Genomic DNA, 23,892 nt, shown 5'->3' on the forward strand with positions numbered 1-23,892 from the left:
TATCAGTTCTAGACTTCACAAGTGGGCTCTGTTCCAGTTTGATTTCTGAACACGTAAGTGTGCTGAAAGACCTGAAGTGTCTTTGATGACACTTCATACTTCAAATAGTGTATGTTACACTATTTGCCATGCAGTCCTGTAAGGATGTGATGTTAAATACCTGTGATTGCATAAATGCACTTATTGTATATCCTCAGATAATGAGGACGGACTGAAGTATTTTAGCTATTTGTTAATTTTTATGATTCTATCACTCTTTTAGCTTTACTTAAACTTGAACTTTGCACAGGCCTTCTTCTGATGGCTTCTGATTTACTGGAGGAAATGATAATTCAGCTGGTCAGTAATTGCCTGACCTCCACAGGCGTTGCTTTATAAACTATGGAAATACATTCATTAAAACACGCACACACACACACAGCCCCAGCTCAGACTTTCAAGGCATTCTATAAGCTTTTGCCACTCATTTTATATTACTTTGAAGGAAAACTTGTTGCAGTCCTGTAGATGGTATTAGAGTTGAGTCTAAACAAATTTTCTAGTCTGTTCAGAGAACAGCCTAAACTAAGAAATAAGTCTGCTATGTCTTCTCTTCTGCCTGTGCGAGCTCTGTGGAGCTGTTGGACTGCTTTAAAGACTACATGCCACAAATGTGGACTTGGGTTGATGTTTCTAAGAAATGGGTTTTGTGTGTTTTGTTTTGTTTTGTTTTTGCTTATTTGTTTTTTTTTTTTGATAGACTCCAGTAACAGCTACTACTCTAAGTTCTGAGACTAAGTGAAAAGCCTTTAATAGATTTCAGTAGGCTCACATCCCAATGAGTAGATGTTTTAGTTGTCTGCTAGAAATGCCACATCCTGCTTGTTTCACAGCTCTGTCAGTGCTGAGCTGAGAGGATAGCCCTCCCTTTGAAACTGAAACCCTGCTGGAAAACATTTTTCCTGCTCTGGTGTAACACTGTGCAGCGGTAGAAACTACATCAAGATCTGTTCTTCACTTCTTTTATCTGATGCTGTGTAGTTTTTCTGCAGAGCTCATGTAGTTTCACTCTCACCTTGCCCTCCCTGACATTTGCATCAACTGTTTTTTCCTTTCAGCTGTTTTAACATTTCACGGTTTGCACAGACATTAATAGCCTGCCTGAGCTCCTTCTCCTAGTTATGAGTGGTCAGAAATGATGAGTGCCCTTTCATTTGCCATATACAATCTAGTGCTACAAAGCATGCAGGGAACCAGCGAACACTTGGTTGAAGCCTTCAATCCAATGCCAGTGATGGTGGGAGCAGTGCTGGAGGTCTGTAAATGGTACACCTTCCTCCTCATCCAGTGCTCTGTCTCTGAGCTGCAGGAGGAGCCAGCTGTGGCATCAGCTCTGCTATGAAAGCCTCCTGCATCCTTCACAGAAACTATTCTTTCAGCTGAGGACTCGTGTCTCTTTCTGGGGTGATTGGTGCCACCGTTATTAATGCTGCTTTCTTCTCCACCATACTTCTTTTCTGTGCCTACCTCTTTGCTCACACCCTGTATGATGCTTCATTAAGCCTGGCCAGCAGCAGCAGGACTGCAGAACTGGAAGAAGCAGCCAAGCTGAGAGCTTCCCATGCTCTGACATTTTAGTATGGCAAAAGAAGCAGAAGAAAGCAGTAGGTATGTTTAAGTTACATTGCCCGAGTTGCTTTTGTATTTATAATGTGTAAGTCTACCCTATTCTTACTCTGACCTTGGATGTTTTTCTCACTTTGCTCTTCTCCATGTCTGCAGTTGATGGCAGCTCCAGCTGTACTGATTTAGCTTAGTCTCTGCATGCAAAACAGCACTTGCAAAGCAGTGGAAATATGTGAGTTTGGCATGAATCTGGTAACTTCTCCACAGAAAATGAGAAGTCATCAACTATTGAGCCCACCTAATTAGAATTCTTTAGATGCAGATATAAAGGATTCTGGTGCTTTTTTCTTTGTTTATTACGATTAATTTTAGGTCATTACACTCAGGGGATACCTGCTAACTTCAATATGGTCAACACGTGCTTAGTATGATATAATGCGCTCCCCCTGTCCATTTGGGAGTATATATTGATATATTATTGGTGAAAGGTGCTGATAAAGCCAGCAAACAGATGTCCACTGCCTAGTTCCAGAATAAGAGCACTATAAGCAGCTGCACAGCAATTGTCTTACACGGCTCCACCAGCCAAACGCAGGCCTGCTGAACTTCCATCCTTGCTTGAGACTACAGGAAGTGCTGCTTGGTGTTGATTGGGACAATTTTGCAAAGAACACTTTTGACCTTCAGAAACTGGAATGGGACTTAGAGATTGTTCCACTGAAGAGTTCAGTCAGCTAGCTGCTAATGGTCTGGCCTGCATTTGTACTAATAAAATGGAAAAAAATTGTCCTGTTCAAATACCATGAACATGAAGTTGCCCAGGCCCTGTGCCTCTCCTGTTTCAGTAGCAGTACAAAGGGAATTTAAAGGTTATTTCTGGATTTCCATGGCAAAAGGGAATCCCCTGCTAGGTTAAAGCTGGAATCTCATGCCATCTGATCCTTCTTTCTCCCCACATTAGTGATGGTCTGGGACACATCCAGGGCAGAAAGGGACATGGCTCCAGTGCAGTGTTCTGCAATACTCCCGAGCCAGCAAAAGCATCCTTGGGGGTGATCCCAGCTGGCACACATTAATGACCATTTGGCTGCTTCAACTTGCAGTAGGGGTGGTTCAGCCTCCGGCTCCGGCCCAGAATGCGAGGAGGTGGACAGGTGGCTTGCAGCCAGGTTTGCCTTCCTCGTGCTCAGGGCTGGGGAGACCCACACCCAGGATTTAAAAAAGCAAAAACCACGATGAATTTACCAGTGTAGAATGTAACCGTGACTGATGTTTAAGTAGGTATTAATGAAAAGAGTAGCAGGCAGGACCGGGGAGGGCACCTTCCTTTTTTACACAGCAGGGCCATCAGCCCCCCCTGCTGATGTGAGCTGTTTTGTAGGCAGTGGTACGAGGCTGAGGTGATGAAGCCATGTCCAAAGCAACTAGCTGGTGCACTCTGAAAGTAAACAGAAACTCCTCAAACTGGAATTTGGCCATTCTTATAATTTGCAGCATGAAATTTTCCATGCTAAGAGATTTTTTTCCTCTTGTGTGCTATAGCCCCTTCCTTGGGCAGGGGTGAGGCTGGAGCTACATCCCTGTGCAGGGGGCATCCTGTAGGGCTCCCTGTGCCTTCTCAGGGACTAGGAAGGTGCAGTCAGGCGTTAGGGCCAGGTTGGCGTGCTGGGTTTTTGTTCAGGTTAAGTGAAATGCATCACACAAGTAATTAAAGGGACTCTTCTCTGGATGTGAAATTAAAGCTATGCCATTGGCACGTACTTTAATTTTAGTTAGTGACAACATGGGATGTGTTGAGTAGCTTTTGCAAAATATATGTGCTATCCCATGTTCTGTGTGGTTTGCCTGTGTCTCTACCAGGGCGCGATGAATTTGGCTTGTGATAATGACTGTTTATGTTTGCCAGGCTGCATTTTCTAAGACTTTATCTGCTGTTAAATGCCAGTCCATTCTCTACACACTGCCAGAACGCAAGCCTTGTATTTATCCACAGTGCAGATACACTACTGTCACACTGCATCTTTGTTTAGTTTTCATGGGTTTTGCATCTCAGCCACTTTCTGGTCCACTTTCAGCCTAAGCTGCCTTCTGCCCCTCTGCTCGTGCAGCAACAAAGCTTCCAGATAGTGTGGGTATTGACGTTGAGGGTAGAGCAAAGCAGATGTAGTATTGGGGTCTGGATTAAGAGTGACCAGTTCATTTTTTCCTGAGCTGGAATGTCCTTGGATGTCCAGGCTTTTCAGTTGTCCCTGCTCTTCTCACATAGCCTGGCCATCTCTTTCTGGGGACAAAGCTTTAAGTGAGAATCCAAAATACGGCTCAGGCAAGGTTCAAGGCACGTTTTGCTGTTACTGATGTGTTGATAATATTTATGGAAATTAATGTAGCACTTCTACTGCGTGCACGGTTTAAAATTACTACTTAGTTACTGGAAAGGTTGGCACATACTGGAAAAGTACAAATTGATATGGAAGTTCCTTCCTGTCTTGCAGAAGTGATGATAAAGAATAAATTATTGAAGAAAATTAAGCATTGTAATTGGGGAACATTCCCTATTACTAAGTAAAGCCAGCTATTTGCATCCGATTTGCATTTTATACCATGCAGCAGGAAATATTTAAGTTGACAAATAGGATATTTAATACAGCAACAGATACTTGGCAGTTAGTTATTAACAACTGTTACTGATGTGATTTATTCACCATTATAAAAAGGGCATTACTATGTGAATATGATTCAGAAATTAACTCCAGTTTACCAAGAGGCCTTGACTGCCTGACCTCTTAATATCCTTATAATGATGCCATTTAACATTCAAAGGCTTATTCAAGTCATTCACTGCTAGATTTGTTTTAAAGGGGTTCACTGTAGGGCAGATATTTGCGTGCGTTAACATTTCTCATTGGTGTAGTAGGCACAAGCATTTTTTAAAAGGGAAAAACTCATGGGGAAAACCGTGCTTGGGTTGTTGGGGGCAGAGGAGCCTTGCGGGAGCGATCCATGGTGCTTCCTTCTGCTACGCCCTCAACACGGACTGGCTCCACAAATCTTGCATGAATTCCACAAGCTTTGATGCTTGGGTATAACTGGACTGGCTCCAAAAAGGTGCTTTAACTCCCCCTGAGCAAAGTGGGGTTTCAAGCCTCAACCCTTCTGGAGCTGGGCACCAGCATCCTGCCTGTATTCATCTGCACTGGCAAATGCCAAGCGTGCCCAGAAGCCCAAGAGGCTGAGGAATTCAGCTGCTCATACACTGCAGACTGGCCATGATTTTAGCTGCAAGGCCAGCCTCCTGCACCTTGAAGTAGACCAGCCACCCACGGCTGGGTTCCCTGGCTGGAGAATCACAGAATCACAGAATTATCCATTTACTTTTTCTAATTCTTGCTAAAATCTTGGCAGTACAGGTAGCTGTTTTCTCCTTAGCCTTTCAGTTTTCACTGAGAATTTATTTTTTGAAGCCACTTAGGAATTCTGATCGTTCCAGTTTGGAAGGGATGCCCCAGCACAAGGAAACCATAAGTACGCATTATCAGCATGCACAAAAATAAAGGCATAGATGACAATTGCTGGGTTTCACCTTTCTTGTTCTGTTTCTTAATGCACCTGTTTGTGTTTCATTAGGTATGGGCAACAGACCTTGACCTTTGCTATAGTGACCAGCTGGCCTTGACTCAGCTCATGTTGTATGTGACAGATGGAAACCTGGATTGTCGCTCTAGCCTCTTTGAAGTACCTCTTGGATCGAAGAAAATGAAAAGCCAATGTACTCAGCATAAGGAGACAAAAACTGTAAGCAGTGATTTGTTTACAAATCAAATTATTGATATAAATTACTGCACAGTCAAAATCCATCCTAGATCACTCCTCTGAAGGAACTCAATAGCAAAATTGCTACTTTTAGATTTTAGAAGGTTAATAAAGTAAACAGGATACTATCACATTAGAAATTTAAAAAAAAAAAAAAAAGGGTTCTGGATGCCTATGGGTACCTGATTATTTATCTCTTTTTTATCAGACACGGAATTGTGGTAGCAACTAACTTCTAAATATTTTACATAGCTTTCAAGTTATAAAAAATTCTCTGTTGGTTAAGCATTGCAAGAAACAGAAAGAGGTGAAAGCACTGCTCTGACTATGGGAGTTACTTAAAAGCAGTCAAGCAGAAATATGAGCCTTCAGCTCGTGAGCTCTGATTGGGAATTAGAAGTGAAAGCACTGAAGTTCTGTCCCAGCTTTGTGCCTTCATGCACACAGCTGAAGGTGAAACAATCAGGGCTATAACCACAGAAGGATCTGAACACACAAATCCCTCCCAGCTCTCACTTGAGTTAAACCCAAATGTTGGTTCTCAGTTCACTCAGTTCTGCATAGCACTGGAGCCATCTAACCCTTCGGTGTTAATAATCAGAATTAGTATTCAGAATTAATTATGGACACAGCCGTTTGAACAGGGAGGAAAAACTCATAGTGCCCTAACTGATGTGAGTTCCCTAAGCAGGAGTATGCAGCTGTACTCCCTCTTGCTTGCTCTCTCTGGACCTGAGTTATGAAGCCCAAGGGGGAGAAGCCGTGAAGTCTCCCCTGCTTGATCTTACTGCCCTCTGTTGAGAGCTGAGATTCACCTGCACTCAGTGCCATGCGTTGTGCATGGAAGGGCACTTGGGGCTCTCTGTAGGTACTGCACACATGATTTTAAATAAAATGATATTTGTGTATTGCTTTGAAACCCATGTAAACACACTGTCACAGAAGCATGGCTAACATATGACTCTTGCTTGGTGATCTATTTATTAATTTCGTTATTGGTGCAGGACTTAACATGGCTTCTCAACCTAGACTGTCCCTCTTTAAAGGGAAAAAAGGCTTTAGAAAAGTCAGAGCATAAGAAACATATGTATATGTACATAGAGATATAGATGTAAGACAGATGCTGGTTTCACACATCCTGACTGAAGAGTCCCAACTCCCTTTTCTTGTACAAAGAGCAGGAATGTAGCACCATTCCAAAAATGTCTGGAGCTGTAATTCAGAGGTTAATGAGCTCTTGATCTATTGTTCTTGTCAAGCAACCACTTTTAGTTGGAGAGAAGTAAATTAGATATGATTAGTCCCAGTAGTACAAGTTTTAGAAATGAAAAGTAATCAAGTAGCAACTTTTTTAATTAAAATTCTGTCAGAATTAACATAAATTGTCACTGTATCCTTTATTTTTCTTCTTTCTTTAATTCTGAGGTTTTTATCTCCTTAAGAGTTAACTACAAAGATACTGTTCTGTCTGGAAAGTATCTTTAGGGAAAAAAACAAACAAACGAAGAGACAAATGCTTTTACAGCACATGATCTGTAATGAATGATTAAGTAAAACACTTTGTGTAAAATTATGATGTTAATAATGATTCTGTCCCTTTTAATTTATTATATATTCTCAGTCCTAGTAGGTTTGATTTTGATAAAACGGAGCAGCAACTCAGTTTGTGTGATGATTTTATTTTTAGAAATCCTTCTTTGAAAGAACAAATTTCCTAGATACTGCTGCTACTGTAATTATGTACAAAACCAATCACTCATTATAGTTAGGATACATTATCTTCTAGACAGATGAGGCTAAATAAGCAACACATTAATAATTCATACTGCAGTTCATTATGCATGTGTATGCATGCTTTGTAGCTGAAATAAGCACCTCATCAACCTGATGCCAACCCTTAAACAATAGTTCTGTGTTATTGCAGCCACATTCAAGTTTACGCTTGTTAAACTGCTACTTGGATTATTTTATCAAGCATTCATTTATTTGTGGTCCCCTACTGCAGAGAACAGATTTTGGAAGCTCCTTTTTTAAGTTAATGACTTGAGCAATGGGTGTTATTAATTCTCAGAATATTATAAACATGATTAATTTTCAGGCAGAGATGTATTATATAAGGATTTCAACTATGTCAACTTAAATGAGTCAATGTCAAAACAAATATCATTTTAGAAAAAATACTGTAAATTACACGCTTCAATGTGCAGTATCCCCACTCTGAACAAACAGTCCGGTATTAAAAAGATCACAGGAAAGGCTCATTTTAGGAGAACAGCTCTATTCAGTTCTGTGCAATGCAACATCTCTATTCTTTTGAGCATTGATAGAGTTTAAACTCAAATGTTGCACTGAATTTTATCTGTAGCATGCACTCTGCTGGTATCAGCTGAATAGCTCCTTGGAGGCACCGGGCAGGGTCTACTCAAAGACTTGCTGGAAAAATGATACTCAAAGGAATTGCATCCTCAATCTTGGAGAAACCCACTTGAAATTTGGCTTTAGAGAAACTGTTGAAAATCTTTTATCCTTTGGCAGAAACTTCGTATTGTTCACCTTAGAATTTCTGCTACCAAGAAGAGCTGGCTCTAGAACAAGACAGCGTTCTGCAGGGCAGGATGCATTCAGAAGGTCCTGACAACAGACACTTAGAATGATTTCACAGGGCTTAGCTGCTAGTGAATTTGTGAAAATGGCAAAATGTGGCTCATAAAAAGTAATTCCGTAGACTTCATCTATGATAAACAGTTTTATGCACAGTGTCAGGTGAGGATTTACTTTTGCTGCATAGAAATGCCTATGTTCAATGCACGTTGCTATGAACAGGGATTCCTCCAAAAGGAGTCAATGGTCTTACTCCATGCTACTTAGAAAAAAAATGTTTATTTAGATAGCAAATTATTAGTTTCTGATATAAAATGTCGTGAAAACAGAGAATCTTGTATTGTTTTCTTCAGCCTTCTCCAGGAAGCAACCGCTGTGCAGTAGCGAGCAGTCAACTGAGGCACTCCAGTCTTTCCGTAATCTACTATAATGTTCTCCTCCAGATGTGTAAAGCTCACGGTGTGGGATTTGACCTCCAGGTATAAGCAGGAAAGATTAGAAAACATGATGTTCACTCTGCATAATTTTTGTATGTAAATTCTAATATGGTGAAACCACTTAGCACAATGTAAAGTTCAAGTGTACTGTTTAGCATAATATAACGTTTAAGTGTTCTATTAGACTAAAAACAGAGCAAGGTGTTTGCTCAAGAGTTATACTCAAGAGGACTTGTAAGAGTAAATCAGAATTGATTTGATTTTAAATTGTTTTCATGATGCTAATTAATGAACTCTAAATTGCATAAAAGTCTTCAGCAGTTCCTGTAAAAATTAGGCTAACATTATAACACTTAGCCTACTTTAGCTGGGATTTGAGTCTTGAAGAGCTGCAGTACTGAGATACATCACCTGCTTTTTGGCTTCTGACTGGAATCAGCCAAGGATGAAGAGCATTACCATTTTTATGTTACACCACAGGGAGTGAGGCTGTGTCTGTCTTGGAGACTACAGAGAGAACGCTGTCCTGGCTGGTTTGTTTGGGTCGCTCTGTGGGTAAAAAGGATAAAGGCTGTCAGCCACGAGCTGTGCTTGGACTTAGGACAATGCTAGCACAGAATTTTCATGAGAGCACTTGGCTATAATATGGCTATATATCACACATTTCTGTACCCATAATAATATAAAATGATAATATAAAATGCTTAAGGCTTGTGAACAGAATTATACCAAGAAAAGAATTAAATGTAAAAAAGTTCAGAAGATGTTATGCAAGACAGAACAGCAGATAGAGATTTCAGATCCTAAGGCAGAGGGTTTCATTGGGAAATGCACATTATCACCAGTATCAGGCCCATGATGAACTAGAGCAGAGGTTAATGAAAGTTCATGTCCAGTTTGTATTTAAGGAAAAGCACAAACTTTAAGAACAGGAAAATCTAAACATTTTCAATGTCTTAATTTAAGTTAGTGTAATGCTTTTAGAGGGTAACTTGTCTCTTGATAAATTAAGTGTAAAGGGATAGTTTTTCAGGTACTTATGACCACCTGCTATTGCACTGAATCAAAAATATTTGCCATCAAATAGACTCTGATGAATGTATTTATTTACATAAAGTTAATGTATTGTATTCTCTACAATATTTAGAGCAACAATCTACTTTACTGAGCAGTAATCCATCACAAACAATTCCAAACTAGTCTTTCTTAGATATGACTATGAATCTACTGTCCCTGTACAATCTATTTATTATAATTATCACTATTTTAGGAACAATTAACACTGGTTTGTCTTTCTACTTAACAGGAAAAACAGGGAACAGTTTTTATATTGTATGACGATCAGAAGCGATACAGATTGGGAATGATGTAAGTACACACTGTCAGTTACATAGGCTGATAAAGAGTTGGGAACACAGTTGATCTGCAGAGAGTGGCACCACGGTGTATGCTGCCTTGGGCTCCAACAAAAGTGCAGAAAATGAACAATCTGAACAGCACACACTCAACAAACAAGTTCAGTGACTGTCACCTACTGTTCAAACAAGTACAGTGACTTTGCATAGGGTTGTCCTTTTGAAAAGTTTTTGGGAGGCTTTAAGCATTTTGGTAATCAAAAAAAAATGTACAGGAATCTGCTCAGATTAAAGTCTAACTGCACTGCAGACTGAAGGCATGCAGCAATTCACTGTCAGTAGCAATCTAAATGTGAGAGCACACACATTAGCACTGGCATACTTTACAGGCAACGTTTTGAAAAACCTTACTGTACACGCTGCAAAGGTCAGAATTTAATGCCTTTTATATTGCTCTTTACAAAGTGATCAACAGCAGTCAGAGAGACTACGGCAGGTCTGATAGTTCAATAATGTTTCAGACATATGAACCTCTCCTAAGAAGTCCAAGAAAGCATAATCTGCAAAAACTTCATATGCAATGACTGAAAACCTCTCCTCAGAGGAAATTTATGTGAAGTTTACTGCCAAAATAGGACATAATATCTGACAGGCAGAAATGGTCTGTTCTCAGTCTGCTCTCTATTTCTTTGATGCTGGTGCTATTTCATTAAAGACCTGGATAAGAAAAACAGCTGCCTTGAGTATTGGATGTGACTGCAAGTAATTTATAGGGCAGGAAAAGAATTCAAAATTATTTTGACAAAATGAAGAAACAAACTGTAAAATAGAATTACATCCAAGTGGAGCCAGGTAAAAGAAATTGCACTTGGCAGTAGTGAAGATGAGGAACACCAGTTTTTGTTTATAACTCACAGATCCTTTTCTGTGAGTTATAGAGGTTTACAAACAGTATCATAATCTTATGGAAAAAAGATAAGAAATGTACTTCTAATGTCTTCCAGGTAAACAACTCCTTTCATTTGGAGGGAGGCAATGAAAATGTTATAGAGGTCTAGAAAATATGACTTACAACAAAAGACTAACTGGAGAGAAAGGGAGGAGGCAGAAACGATACCTGCTAAAAATATAAAAATTGAAACCTCTGCAGGAAGGAAAAATCTGTTTTCTATGTCTTTGCTAGTAAGACAAAGGAAATGGACTTACCTTCCAGCAAGAAAGGTTCAGTTTTAGCATAAGGAAAAATGTTGATAGTAACGAAAATGAAGCACTAATTAGATTTTTCAGTGAGGTCATCATTGACGGTGTTTAGTAATAGATGAGACAAACCTCTGTCAGAATGAAATAAGTAGCATTGATCCTGCCTAAGCACAGAGCATGGACTAAATGAATCCTAAAGATTGTTTTTAGGGCTATGGTTCTTCCACTTGTTCTGAGCTTCTTGTGGATGAGGCTGTGGGCAGTAAACAAGCCAGCCAGATCTATGTAAAGCTTTCCAATGCAATTTAGCCTGGAAATATTTTCAAAGATAGAACAGTTTGAGGTTATAAAGTCACTGAAATACCTAAAATATCTATATCATCTGTTTTAAAACGTTGGAGATACACTGTCACTTCTAGTCAGTAAATGAGGGGCGTTGTCAGGGAGTGTAGTGATAGGACAAGGGGTAATGGCTTTAAACTAAAAGAGGGTAGGCTTAGATTAGATATAGGATGAAACTGAGGGTGGTGAGGAACTGGAACAGGTTGCCTAGAGAAGCTGTGGATGCCCCATCCCTGGAAGCGTTCAAGGCCAGGTTGGATGGGGCTTTGAGCAATCTGGTATAGTGGGTGGTGTTCATGGGAAGGGGTTGGAATTAGGTGATCTTTAAGGTCCCTTCCAACCCAAACCATTCTGATTCTATAACATTCTTCCTCAGCACAACGTCCTATTCCGTAAGACAGCATGTATTGAGAGTCTGTATGTAGCAGTGAGAAACCAAAGCCCCAAACGATAAAATTTGTACTTCTAAGTAAGCTACAACAACCTAAGAACCACTGATGCTGCTGAAATTCCTATCCGATGTCTTTCACAAATCATAGGCAGAAGTAACAGTTCTTCCAAAGTAATCCAGAGATTTAATGTGCTCTGGTGTCTCAGTCCTAACTCACTGGTAGTCTCTTACTTGGAACAGCTGAAACCTTACTGCTTACTTCTGCTGTTGATTAATAAAAATTATTTATTACACAAATCCTTTCTGTTGACAAGTTAAAATGGAGCCTCATCTTTCATATCTCCCTGAAGATTGCCACCTTGTGAGATTGAAAATACTCATTAAATTCCATCACCAGACAGACACAAATGAGAGGGCGATTGTTTTTAAGCATGTGAAGGGAATCATTGGTAAACTCATTTGTTTGGATATCATTAACAGAACAATCGGAGAGGATCTCCAGGGGGTCCTCATGACCTTTGCTCGCAATCTCTTCATCATCCATCAAGAAATATCAGCACCTAATATGCAAGGCGAGACCAATTTTAAGGTGAGGTGTTAATTAACTAACGATCCTGGTTAATTTCTGTACAAGGGCTGAAAATACCTCATGCTGTATCATAAACAAGTGCTAAACCATTCCTTTTTTATTGTTAGCAGTATGTATTTTACAGTGTCTAGGTCAATATAGTAAGTCTCCCAATGAACCTGTTAGTTAAATTTAAGTTTGAAACTTTTTATTTGAAAAGAGACATACTTTAGCTTGAAATTATTTGTTATACGATGCTCCTGATTTTCCTCTGTAAGAAGCAAAGGAGCCACTGGCGCTGCTTCAGACAGTTCTATCACAACGGTCTATTTTACTTTAAAGGCACACCGTCAAGGTAAGAACCTTAAATTAGAAACAAACTTGTAATTCTCGAATAGTTCCTTAGGTTATTAACACTGATTTCTTGTAAGCAGGCAGACACTGAGTGCTTAGTCCATTAGTTCACATCTTGCAACGTGCCAGCAATTTCACAAGTTAATTTTGTTCCCAATTTTTCTCTGCTCTTTCAATCTGCCCACAGTGCCCATCCCTGTGTGCTAGAGGATGCTCTAGGGAGGTGCCTGTGGAGGCAGGACAAAGCGCTGGGGCTTTTTGCACTGGGAACGTTCCCCCAGGAATGCCTACATTTGCTCTGAAACTCCTTTGTGACAACCTTGCTGGCAAAAGGAGACAGTAAAGCAATCACGAATCCAACTCCATGCCCTGAAACAAGCACTCATTACAATGCTGCTTTTTGATTCCAGAGAATAGCTAAATTTTCCAGAGGGAATTCTTTTGCTAAACTCTATGACCTTTTTATAAAAAAAAAAAGTTTCTGAGATCTTGTCTGTAAGCGTTTTGTAGATAGGTGAAGGGGAGCAATGTGTTATAGATTCCTACCTTAAGTCACATAACATAATTTATATTGGATTCTTTCCAGTGTTAACTCTCTCCGTGTTTTCCTCTAATAAGCAGACTGTGAAATGACAGCTTTAGAGAACATACAATTAGATTTCATCATGTTACAGGAAAACAAACATTTTTTTCAATCTGAGGGAGTGAAAAGCAACCAGAAGAAAATTACAAAAGGGAAATCTTCATAGTGAGTTAACAGTGATTTACATTTGTGAAATAAAGCACCTGTTAGCTGGTTAGAATTACAGATTGCAAGGAATTATATTTTTATTTATCCAAGATTTGTGCATATTTACTATTAGTTCTAACCGTTCAAAGTAAATTCACTTGCTGCATCCTGTCCTGTGTAACACTGGTTACCTTTTCAAGGCAAGTAGTACCAGCTGTGCATTTTGGCTGCTGGATTTCATTATAATACCCATTAAATAACTTGTATTCCTTGAATCCGTTACAGATGGCAATTCAAGATATTGAAGCAATTCTAGGAGTTACAGGAGAAAACAAACTGAAATTGGAAAAAGAGCAACCTTCTGAAGCAGATGCTCTGAAAAAATAGTTAACTGAAGATGTTTAAGTGCCTTACTCTTTATGCTTCTGGAAATGCTTTCTCATCTGTAAGAACAGGTTTGGTTTTCCTTTTCTTTCACAAGCATTGTCTTGTGACTATTAACTGAGATCGTACATATCCATGATTTTTGAATGTGTTTAGAAGAATATTCCTTATTTCATAAAAATGAACTTCAAAAGCAGAGGATCATAATAAATATCCCTGATATTCATATGGTGGATCCTGAGGTACAGTATTTGTTTTTAAAACCTTATTAATAGAATCAGAGCCTCTCAGGGAGAGGAGACAATGTACCTTGACCTGCAGAACGCAGACCTTTTAATTTTACCAAGTGATTCCTCCATCAGGGCTGCAACTTATAACTGACCTTATTGTATCTTCATAAAGATGGGTTAATGAATATAAACAGTCCAGAAGATCCCTAGCTAATTCTCCCATTGGTTAGTTATCCTGACTGTTAACACCAGTGCCTTATACATCGTCTGAACTTCCAGGAATTGGATCTTGTTGTGCTTCTGTCTGCAAAACTGAAGAACTGTTTAGTACAAAATGATACCTCTCTGTGGAAGGAATTTTTCTGAGTCAAATTCTGTCACTGGTTTTACAAAATGAAAATGACACTTTCTTCTCTTATATGCCCCTGCACGCACCTAGAGGTATCATGCTGTCTTTATCGCTATATCAAATCAGCAGATCATACCAGATTGAAAGGAGTCGTCCTATGATCCTGAACTCCTTTGCAAACCTATTGTCTTCTAAAATACCGGCTTCATGTTTCAAATAAAAATCTAAGTATTTTTGTTTAATTTTTATATATTTGTTCTTGTTCCTTTCTGACATGTCATCTCAATATTGTTTGTTTTTACAGAAATTTTACACAGGTTTTTCTAATGTGAAATTTAGCCAATGAACAAACTTCATAGAACTCTTTATGGTTAGAAATGGAAGTCTTTTTGGCTGTGGTAGGTACAACAATGATCTCTCACTTGCCGAGAAAATAATATGCCAAAAAGCATAGTGTAATTGTTCATTAGTTCTTCCACTAAGACAAGATATATTTGTCCTCTGTTTTTCTTTGAAGGGCTACACACAAGTATGTTGTTCTGACCTTTTCCTCTCTGCATTGATAATATACTCTCTCCTATTTTAGTGCCAAGAAACTATTTCAGGAATTCTCACCTAGCTTCAAATCCAAGCTCTATTAATGTCCTAGTTTCTTCAATAAAAAACCAATATCCTGGGGGAAGAGGAGGCATACGAGAAGACAGCAGTATCAGCCAAGGAGTCAGTTAGTTTCTTAAGGGTTAAGGAAAATTATGCCTTGATCCAAGCCAGAACAACATAAGGTCTGAGAGGCTCATTAGTTCACTGGCACTTAATAGACTGCAGTGTCCTAGGAGTAAATGAAACCTGCACTTCCTTATGTCTTTGTTCTGTTCTGACAAAAGAAAACTGTACCTGTTTTTGCAGAGAACAAGTGATCTGAAAGTTCCCATGGTGAGAGAGATTTCTCAGTATGTGCAAAGTGTGAAATGTATTTCGAGGAAAAAAGTTTTTAATTACTATTAACACTTCTGAGCGTTGAGCTGATGGAAGGACTGAAACTGCTTTACAGTCTCTCACATTCAACTCCCATGCTGCTGGTGCCAAAAATGTATTTTTTTTTTTTTTAGCAATACAGCAGCTATAAACTGAAGTTAAAATCTTCCCCCAAAAAATCAGAAATATCGTTATGATTCTCCTGTTCAGATTAGTGGATTATTTATTCCCACTCACTAACAGAGTAACAGAGTTCTTGACCTGTAGCTGGAATTTTAGCACTATTCAGAACATGATCTAGACTGGGAAGAAACAAAGCAAGTGGGAAATGTGGGAATCAAAAGAAAAAGGTGGCCCAGGTGTGTCTGCTTACCAGAAATTCCCAGCGAATTCTGCAGCTAATGATTGCAAAGACCCAGGCTGATTCCCCAGCTGCTAGGGGTGGAGGAATGCTTGTGGAATTACATGAGGGGAAGTGGGGATTGGCGTCAACTGCAGGAGACAGACAATTAAAATAAAGGTTTTGTGCTTTTGATGGGCCAGGGCTGCAAATGAAGACGTGCATTCAGCTGATAGCATTTCATGGATCACAAAGGATATTTTAAACATATGCATTAAACATGTTTTTGCAAGAATTGACAGAGTCTGTAGCTTATGAATCAGCCATTTGAAGTTGTTCTCCCTGTTTTGTTGCCATCTGATACTACAAGTGCTTAGAAGCCTGTAGGTGCCTAGATGTTTACCCACACAGCTTCTCAGGCACATAAGCTTGTTCAAGACTAGAAAAGGCCTCCAGGCAAAACACACCAAGGGCCAACCTACCCGTTTCAGTGTCCTTAGCTACATCAAGTCATATTACCTTTGTGTGTAGAGCTATGAGCTGTTTAGGGTACCGTGGTCCTATCCTGTGGACTGCCACTCTGATCTTAGACACCGCAGCAGCGTGTGTCATGGCAATTGCATTTTTGTGGCTCCTGCTGTTGGCCTTGACAGTATTGATAGCTTGGCTGCTGTCGGCTATTTTGCAGTGTGCTTGGGAATACTCTCGCTCCTTCCTGCAGAGGCCCTGCCTCTTAACATTGACCCTGCAAACATTTTTGGAGCTAGAGAGAGAGCACCTCCACAGCAGAGGAATACAACACACAGATCTTTTCTAACATCCCAGGCCCTAGCATCTCTGAAGTATTTTGCATTAAACATTAACTGGAGTTGATACTGGACACTAGGTTTGCATTTTTGGATATTTGGGTTTAAAAATGCTTCCTCAAAAAAAAAAGGGGGAGGGGGGGAAGGGTCACTCAGCCCAAGTTTCTACAATAGGATGTTTGGTCTTGATTCTTGCATGCTTTTTAGGCGTGCAGTGTTTTGCTATGCATTTGTAAATACTGAAGCTACCTTGTCCCATCTGTGGTACACGTTGTGTAAGACACAATTACATTCTCTTAACCAGTGAAAGGTTCTGCTGCTGGAGGCTGAAGAAATTTTCCCTTCTTCATTCATGTTTAACAGAGTGCAACGCAAAGCTAACTGCAAGGTATTGTGAAATAAATACTTCTTTAAACCAAAGTATTTGTAAAACGTTCAGTTTATAGGCAGTATATGCTTACTGGAGGTAATTTTGACCGTGCAATATAATAGCAGAATATCACTGTCAGGATGCAATGCGTTAGTTCTGCCCTTCACCTCAGTGAACCAGCATCACACTGCACCTTCTTTTCTCTCCTCAGTCACTGTTGCTACTGATAAAGGAAGATATTAAAGCTAACTATATGCTCTATTAATTATAAGAAGGTGAACTTGAGTCAAATTTGTTACTGACGATGATTAATAATTACTGGTTCTACACACATGTAGTACACTACAGTAAATAAACTGGGTACATCGTTGGGTAGTAATTGATTAATTAGCACATTCATACTACATAGCTCAATGGCTTACGATCGCTGAGTTTGAGATATTACTTGCAATTATTAAAAGGAAAAATCTGCCCCTTCTTCCCAGCTTATTCTGTATAATTTTTTCCCTCAAACAGAACACGCAGCGCTTCAACCCCGTGGCTTTTATTCTGATAAACCACACAACGGGACACGGGCTGCGGATTTTAAACACTTCAAAGGGGTTTGGGGCAGCCCAGACCCTCGTCAGCCCCCTGAGGAAGGCTGCTGCGGGCCGGGCGGGCAGAGCAAGGCGCCCGGCTCCTTCCTCCTCCTCAGCCCCCTCAGCCGCCACCGCCTCCTCCCGCCCAGCGGCAGCGCGCAGGCGCGGCAGGGAAGGGAAGGGAGAAGGAGAAGAAGGGGAAGGGGAAAAGGGAAGGGGAAGGGGGATGCGGGCGCTGAGGCGGCTGCATGAGGCGGCCGTGGGGGCGCTGCTGTGGCGGGGGGCGGCCCCTCCGCGCCCGCCCGCTTCGGAGGTGCTGAGCCAGCACCTGCGGCAGCGCGGCCTGCCCCACTGGACCTCGTTCTGCGTCAAGTACAGCGCGGTGCGCAACGACCAGTTCGGCCTCTCGCACTTCAACTGGCGGGTGGACGGCGCCAACTACCTGGTGCTGCGCACCGGCTGCTTCCCCTTCGTCAAGTACCACTGCTCCCGGGCCGCCCCGCAGGACCTGGCGCTGCAGAACGCCGCCTTCACCGTCCTCAAGGTCCTCAACGCCGGTGAGTCGCCACAAGGGGCCGGCGGCTTCCCCTCGGCTCCCCCCTGAGGGGCTGAGGCAGGGAGCGGGGTCTGGGCGCCCCCCGTGGGGGTGAGGGGAAGGGGACAGGACGGGGCCCGGTGGCGGAGCCGCTCCGCGCCTCAGGGGACCGGGGGGAGCCGGCCCGGGGAGAAGGGGAACGGAGCCGCCTTCAGCCTGGCTGGAAGGGGCTGGGTCGGTCGCTGCCGGTCGCTTTGGCTCCGAAAAGCCGAGGTGTGGGACCGAGCTCGGCTGAGGAGAAGCCTCAGGGGCCTGAGGGGGTGCCCGGTGAGCCCCGGCGCTCCGACAGGGCAGGACGAGCCCTGGTAGGGACAGCTGCTGCTTCGATGGTAACATACAAACTGGTATAGGTATGCTTTGAAATGTTACTCTTCAAAACCTGCTCAGGAGATACAGTTCTTCATGCCACTGGCACTGCCAGCACTGTGAACTTTACATCAGTTTCTTCATGTTTCACTTAAAAATACATTCTCTTTCACAAGTCTTCAGTGAACTTTTGCTCCTACGGTCTGCCAGCTCTCATTCGCTGATCTTTCCAGTCATAGAGAGAAAATGTAACCACAGAAATTGATTTTATTCAGTAATAACTTTTAATCAGATTTTATCTTTCCTTCCCCGCTGTCGGACCATTTATCTGCTCTCTCCCTTGCAGCTACTGTGCATGTTTAAATGATCAGCAGGCGTGACTAAAAAGTCAACTCACCACCCTCTTTTGAGAATCTAGCTTTAGCATTTAGGTAACTAAACACCTTAAATTGTTTCTGTCCCTTACTGAATTCAGGGCCTAAACCCATCGCCATTTTTCTTCCTGTGTCTGCTCTGTGGTAGGTGGATAATTCAGCGGTGCTAAAAATGATGGCACTTTCTGTGTATCCACCTTCCTGCTCGTTTTGGTTTTGCTGGAGCCGGTAGTCTTGACTACTGACCTCATTTTTCCCCAGAGCAGCTTCATGTTGATCTGTGAAGTCGCTGCCTGTTTTCCTTCCTACTTCTGCCCTGATCCACGGCAAAACTGGGAGCTGGCGACTAAGTGGATGTCAAGAGAGTTTATGCTTGAGTGTCTGTTTTTTTTGTGTTTTGTTTTGTTTTTTATTAGCAGGAATTACACTATATACATGATCATCTTTCACTTCTTTCATCCCATTTTCTTTTTGTTTTAATTCCTGTGCACTGCTGCTCTTCTTCAGCTGCTGATTCATGTGTGTTTGATAGGCAAGAAGCATAGCATGTGCTGATACCTACTTGTAAGCATTTCAGTAAAGGCAAAATCTTAAGACTCTAATAGGAATGTTTTTCCTCTATTTTCATTTCTGAAGCATTATTCCTTACTGTTAATCGGAAGGCTTAATTTTCCTGGCTTGTTATCTTTGTATGTAACGTGTTTTTGTCTTTTCTTAGGCATCCCAACTTTACTATATGGAATTGGCTCCTGGTTCTTTGCCAGTGTCACAGAGACTGTTCATACGAGTCATGGCCCAGTTACTATTTATTTTCTAAATAAAGAAGATGAAGGTGCAATGTACTGAAATCATGCCCTCAAGTACCTGTCATTTGGTGGGTTTTTGTGTTACCACTGCTACAAATGTCTGTTCCCTGTGACTAAAAGAGAACTGAAGGCAATTTTTTTCTTTTTCTTTTTCTTTTTCTTTTTTTTTTTTTTTTTGCTGTGTATTCTTTTATTTAACATGTCCTCAGGAAGCTTCACAGAATTTTTTGGTCATAAGAACAGGTTTATTTTTGCAGAGGTTAGTAAAGTTGAAAAAGGAGAAGCCTCAGGAAAAGAATTAGTATTTCTAAGGGTGTTACAATTTATATAAGTCGGTGACTAGAACTGCTGAAGAAGCTTCTGATGATTTAAAAAAGAGAAGTGTGCCAACTTATAGGACTGAATTGTAGCATGTGGGCAAGGAAACTGTGAATATATCAAACTTCTCAGAATGTCTCTGAAAACACTAAGCTGCTCAGATTTAGACTGACGACATGTTTTGTAATATATTAATTGTTGCATTTGCAAGAATGTTTGAATGAATCCACAGCAGCGACTCTTTACAACTGCCCAGAAGGCTTTTTGGAAAAGTATGCCCAATAAGTTAAAAATGACTATTTGTATCTCATTTCTTCAAATGATATTTAAATAAAATATCTAAAATACATTTTATGTTTGTTTTGTTTTACATTGTATTTGAATTCCAAATACCTTCATTATGTTGTCTTTTGTTTGCTTTATAGGTAAGTAACAAAACCAAAATAATCTAAAGATTTAGTCCTCTACACTAACTGAAAAATTGCTGTTTTTTTTTTTAATTAATATGAATGAAAAGGATTCTACCCTCATTACCATCCAAAGCAATTGATTTCTTTAGCTGTAGTTGAGAGCAGGCAAATACAATGATGGAAAGACATAAACTCAGCTGGAAACCTAGGGAAAGAAAAAGCTTTAGGGAATTATTTGGATAGTGGAAAATGGGGAATTATTAGATAATAAGCTCAAACAACAAAAACACCTGTACAGAATGTGTTACTGTTGCTTAGTTTTAATGCCAGCAAATAATGCTGTCTATTCTAAATGCCAAGTCTGGTGATGGAAGTTGATTGTTCCAATTTTCATAAGTAGGAAGATAAATGTAAAATGAGTAGGTACTGTTTTTGGAGGGTAATTACTATTCCTAAATAAATTATTATCAAGCTATGGCTACAGTATAATGTAATTTAAATACTTTTTTTACTTAATTCCAGATAATGGAACTGTTTCCCACTTAATGAAGCAATACAGTTTTCTAAAAGCAACACTAAATAATGCTTTAATCAGAGAAACGCTTACGCTATTATATTTAATTTTGGCCAATACTCTTGATACAAGTTAAATGGGTCTCAGAGATGAAGATACAGTATTGTAAGAAGCCTCATTAATAATAAAAATGACTTAGTGTTGTTATTCTAGAACTGATTTTCACTGTATTGGATAAAGTTAAATAACTGCAGCTCATAAGTTTAAAGTCAAATACTGCTCATTCATTGCTGCAGATCTTGTCAATATCTTGCTGTAAAGGTTTAGTCTCAACGCGAGGTTGATAAAATGGTTTTTAATTACCAGACTATAAATACAGCTCTTCATTGGAGTTGCACCTCCACTCACTGCAGCTTGTTTGATTTCTGATAATGTGTACTGCTGACTTTGCTTACCTGTTTTTCAATAAATGCAGGCAACGTGACTCCTTGTCCATACGGTGATGGGCAAGTCTCCTTAGAGAACATCTTTGACAAACTACCCTATTGATTACTGCAATTCTGTGCTGCTTGCAGCATTAAATAGAGACTTGATTTCTTGTTCAATGATCTCACTGAGTAACAATTAAGCAAATGTAATATTTTCTTGTATTACATGAAAATCAATAGACCTCTTGCTCTTATGAAGCTGATCATGCTAAAGGATGAACTGGAAGATGTCTGAGGGCAGAGTGCAAATATAGTCGTTCATTTGTTTTGTTAAGGCCTGCATGCGACCTGCTACAGTACATAAAATGGAAAATAGGCCATTTTTAAGGGGTAACACAAGTTATTAAATGATAATGAAATCACTCAAATATGAATATCAACATCCTTCATTGCCTTCAAACAAAGGTAAAATACTTCGTCTCATTCTCCTAGCTATAAATGGGGGCTACTTAGCTTTGGCCTTAATGCAAGGTGGAGATGTTGATGGCCAAGCAGGCTCATAACATCTTGTCTGAAACATCTCTGTAAGGCTCTGGGGGATGTGGGAATGGCAAGGATGAGCGTGCACTAGTCCTGTGATGGCTCAGTGCTCAGCTGAACCCTTGCTCTTTTGGCTTTCGAATCCTCATCGCTGTAAGCTCTTGCCTTGGAGCTGTCAAGATGGTGCAGTTTCAGGAGAAGAGGCTCTTCTGTTGCAAGTTAGTCCAAAGGTTTGACCTAAAGGGTGTTGCTAAAGTACGCTTTAAGGATGAGCTTCTAGCAGTTTAATTGTTCAGAGATGGATTTGTGTGGGTAGCACCTACCTGCGTTCTCTTGCCTGTGAGGCCCTTCGGGGTTGTCCTGTCAACCCATGGCTTCAAGAGGCAAACTTGTAGGGAACCAGTCTTTAATTCCTCTGGTCCAGAACAGTTCACTCGTAGTTGTTTTACTTAGCGAGTTCCTTTTTCAGTGTATTATGCTATGCATACGTTGTGTACGCAGCATACGCTTCTGTTGACAAATTTTTGTATAGATGATCGAGTTACCAAGTGACCCTTCTCACTTTTTGTGGATTTCATCTGCTCCGCTTCCTTTGAAACAAAGTGCAGTTTATCTTGTAACTCGTGCCTTAATTATCTCTCTACACTGTGTTCAAGGATGATGTTTAAATGAGCGAGAGATGACATAAAAAGGCAGGGAGCTTTGTTTCACCTCCCTTAACAACTGCTTGGGATAAATGAAACCTTACTCTAAACCCAGAGGATCAGGTAGCTACTTCTTGTAGCAGACTTTTTAAACAGTAATGACTACTGGGGGCATCTTAGCCTAAACGAGTGCTTAGCATTACATCTTACCTAGGTCAATGGTCTCAGGTATCCAAGTTAAACTGTGTTACTGTAAATTAATGGAAAATGTAACTGCGTTTTGCTGAAAGATCAATGTCCAATAAAGGCTGCACAATCAAATCTTGTTGCAATGATTGAGGTCCTTAATTGCCTTTCAAAGATAAGGTGGTAATCAACATAGGTTTAACTGATCTTTTTTACCAGTTCAATTACATGCTAATGACTACAGCCAAGTCAGGATCTTTAACTACTTATACTTATTAAATCTTATGTTTGTAGTGAAAAATTACTTAAGCCACACAATCGATAAAGCCCAGGTCTTAATTACTATATTTCACTTTTATACCTTTTTGTATGTTTGACAAATGTTTCACTAGAGACTGTGTAGCGCTAATGATAGTACCCCAAGAAATACAGTTTTCTGTTATTGTCTGCTTCTCCAAACTGTGTCAAGATGTGGGTGTTTTCAGGGTGGTTTCAACAACATTTGTGACTACTAATGCAACTTACATTCTAGGCAGCTCATGGTACTTAAATATATTTATATTTTTATGGATAATAGCACTGCTTTTATTGCTAGAAGATGTACTACCTGAAAACCTTCCCAGCAGACACAATTTCAGCTTGAAGTTCTTAGCTTTTTTCCATTGTAAATGAACACTAGACTTAGGTACATCAAAGTATAGATGGCAGCGAAGTACAGATGGATGTTCCCAATTGTTTATGGTTGGTACTTCACATTGCCTCAAACATAAGTGGCTGTGTCCCTTCCTCTGCATCGCCCTCCTTTCCCTGGAGCACTTCACAGTGTTTTTTTTCCAGGAACCTGGAGCTACCTCCTTTCTTTGAGTTACGCAGCAGTTGGATCCCTCCACAACTTACTTTGTGCCTGAAATGCTGCAACTCTGAGTGCATAGAGTCTTTTTTTCTTGATTTTTGGATATTTGTCCTTACTCTCCAATGTACACCGTGAATGCTGAAAATCCAGAAAACTGCAGCAACAACCTTAGCCTGAATTTGAGTCAATTGTTTGAGAGAAACCATCAGTCCTTTCTGAGCTCTTATGTGAAAGTGCAGTAACCAGCTCTGCCTTACTGAAAGCAGCTCTGGCTGCAGTAGGAAGGCAGGTGAATTACTCATTGACAGAAAGGAAGGCTTTTCCCCCCCGTAACTTCTTGTTTAACTGCTGAGACTTAGGAGGCTGGAGAAGGGAAGGGGACCAATGGTTTTACATGTAGTACTTCTGGAGCCTGCAGGAAAATTTGGTGGAGGAAATGTTTATTCTCTGACAAACAGACTGAGCAAATGAGACTGAGCAAGAACTTCTT

General features: G+C 40.4%; 2 protein-coding genes across 2 annotated transcripts in view; both read left to right on the forward strand.

The window, feature by feature from the left end:
- Positions 1–13,780, forward strand: part of IQCH (IQ motif containing H) — a gene marked incomplete at both ends in the record, with an annotated part of 64,892 nt that extends 51,112 nt beyond the window's left edge. The window contains 5 exons of the mRNA XM_084293549.1: positions 5,230–5,397; positions 8,370–8,495; positions 9,760–9,821; positions 12,222–12,330; positions 13,679–13,780. Of these exons, the coding sequence (XP_084149675.1) occupies positions 5,230–5,397; positions 8,370–8,495; positions 9,760–9,821; positions 12,222–12,330; positions 13,679–13,780 (567 nt within the window). The remainder of the gene's footprint in view (positions 1–5,229; positions 5,398–8,369; positions 8,496–9,759; positions 9,822–12,221; positions 12,331–13,678) is intronic.
- Positions 13,781–17,636: 3,856 nt separating this feature from the next.
- Positions 17,637–20,176, forward strand: LOC311213401 (uncharacterized protein C15orf61). Its single transcript, XM_084293376.1, has 2 exons — positions 17,637–17,985; positions 19,422–20,176. Exons 1-2 carry the CDS (start codon positions 17,655–17,657, stop codon positions 19,547–19,549), a joined length of 459 nt encoding a protein of 152 aa, XP_084149502.1. The 5' UTR covers positions 17,637–17,654; the 3' UTR covers positions 19,550–20,176.
- The last annotated feature ends 3,716 nt before the right edge of the window (positions 20,177–23,892 follow it).

This window comes from Netta rufina, assembly GCF_964035555.1.
Source record: "Netta rufina genome assembly, chromosome: 11".
Classification (NCBI taxonomy): Eukaryota; Metazoa; Chordata; class Aves; order Anseriformes; family Anatidae; genus Netta; species Netta rufina.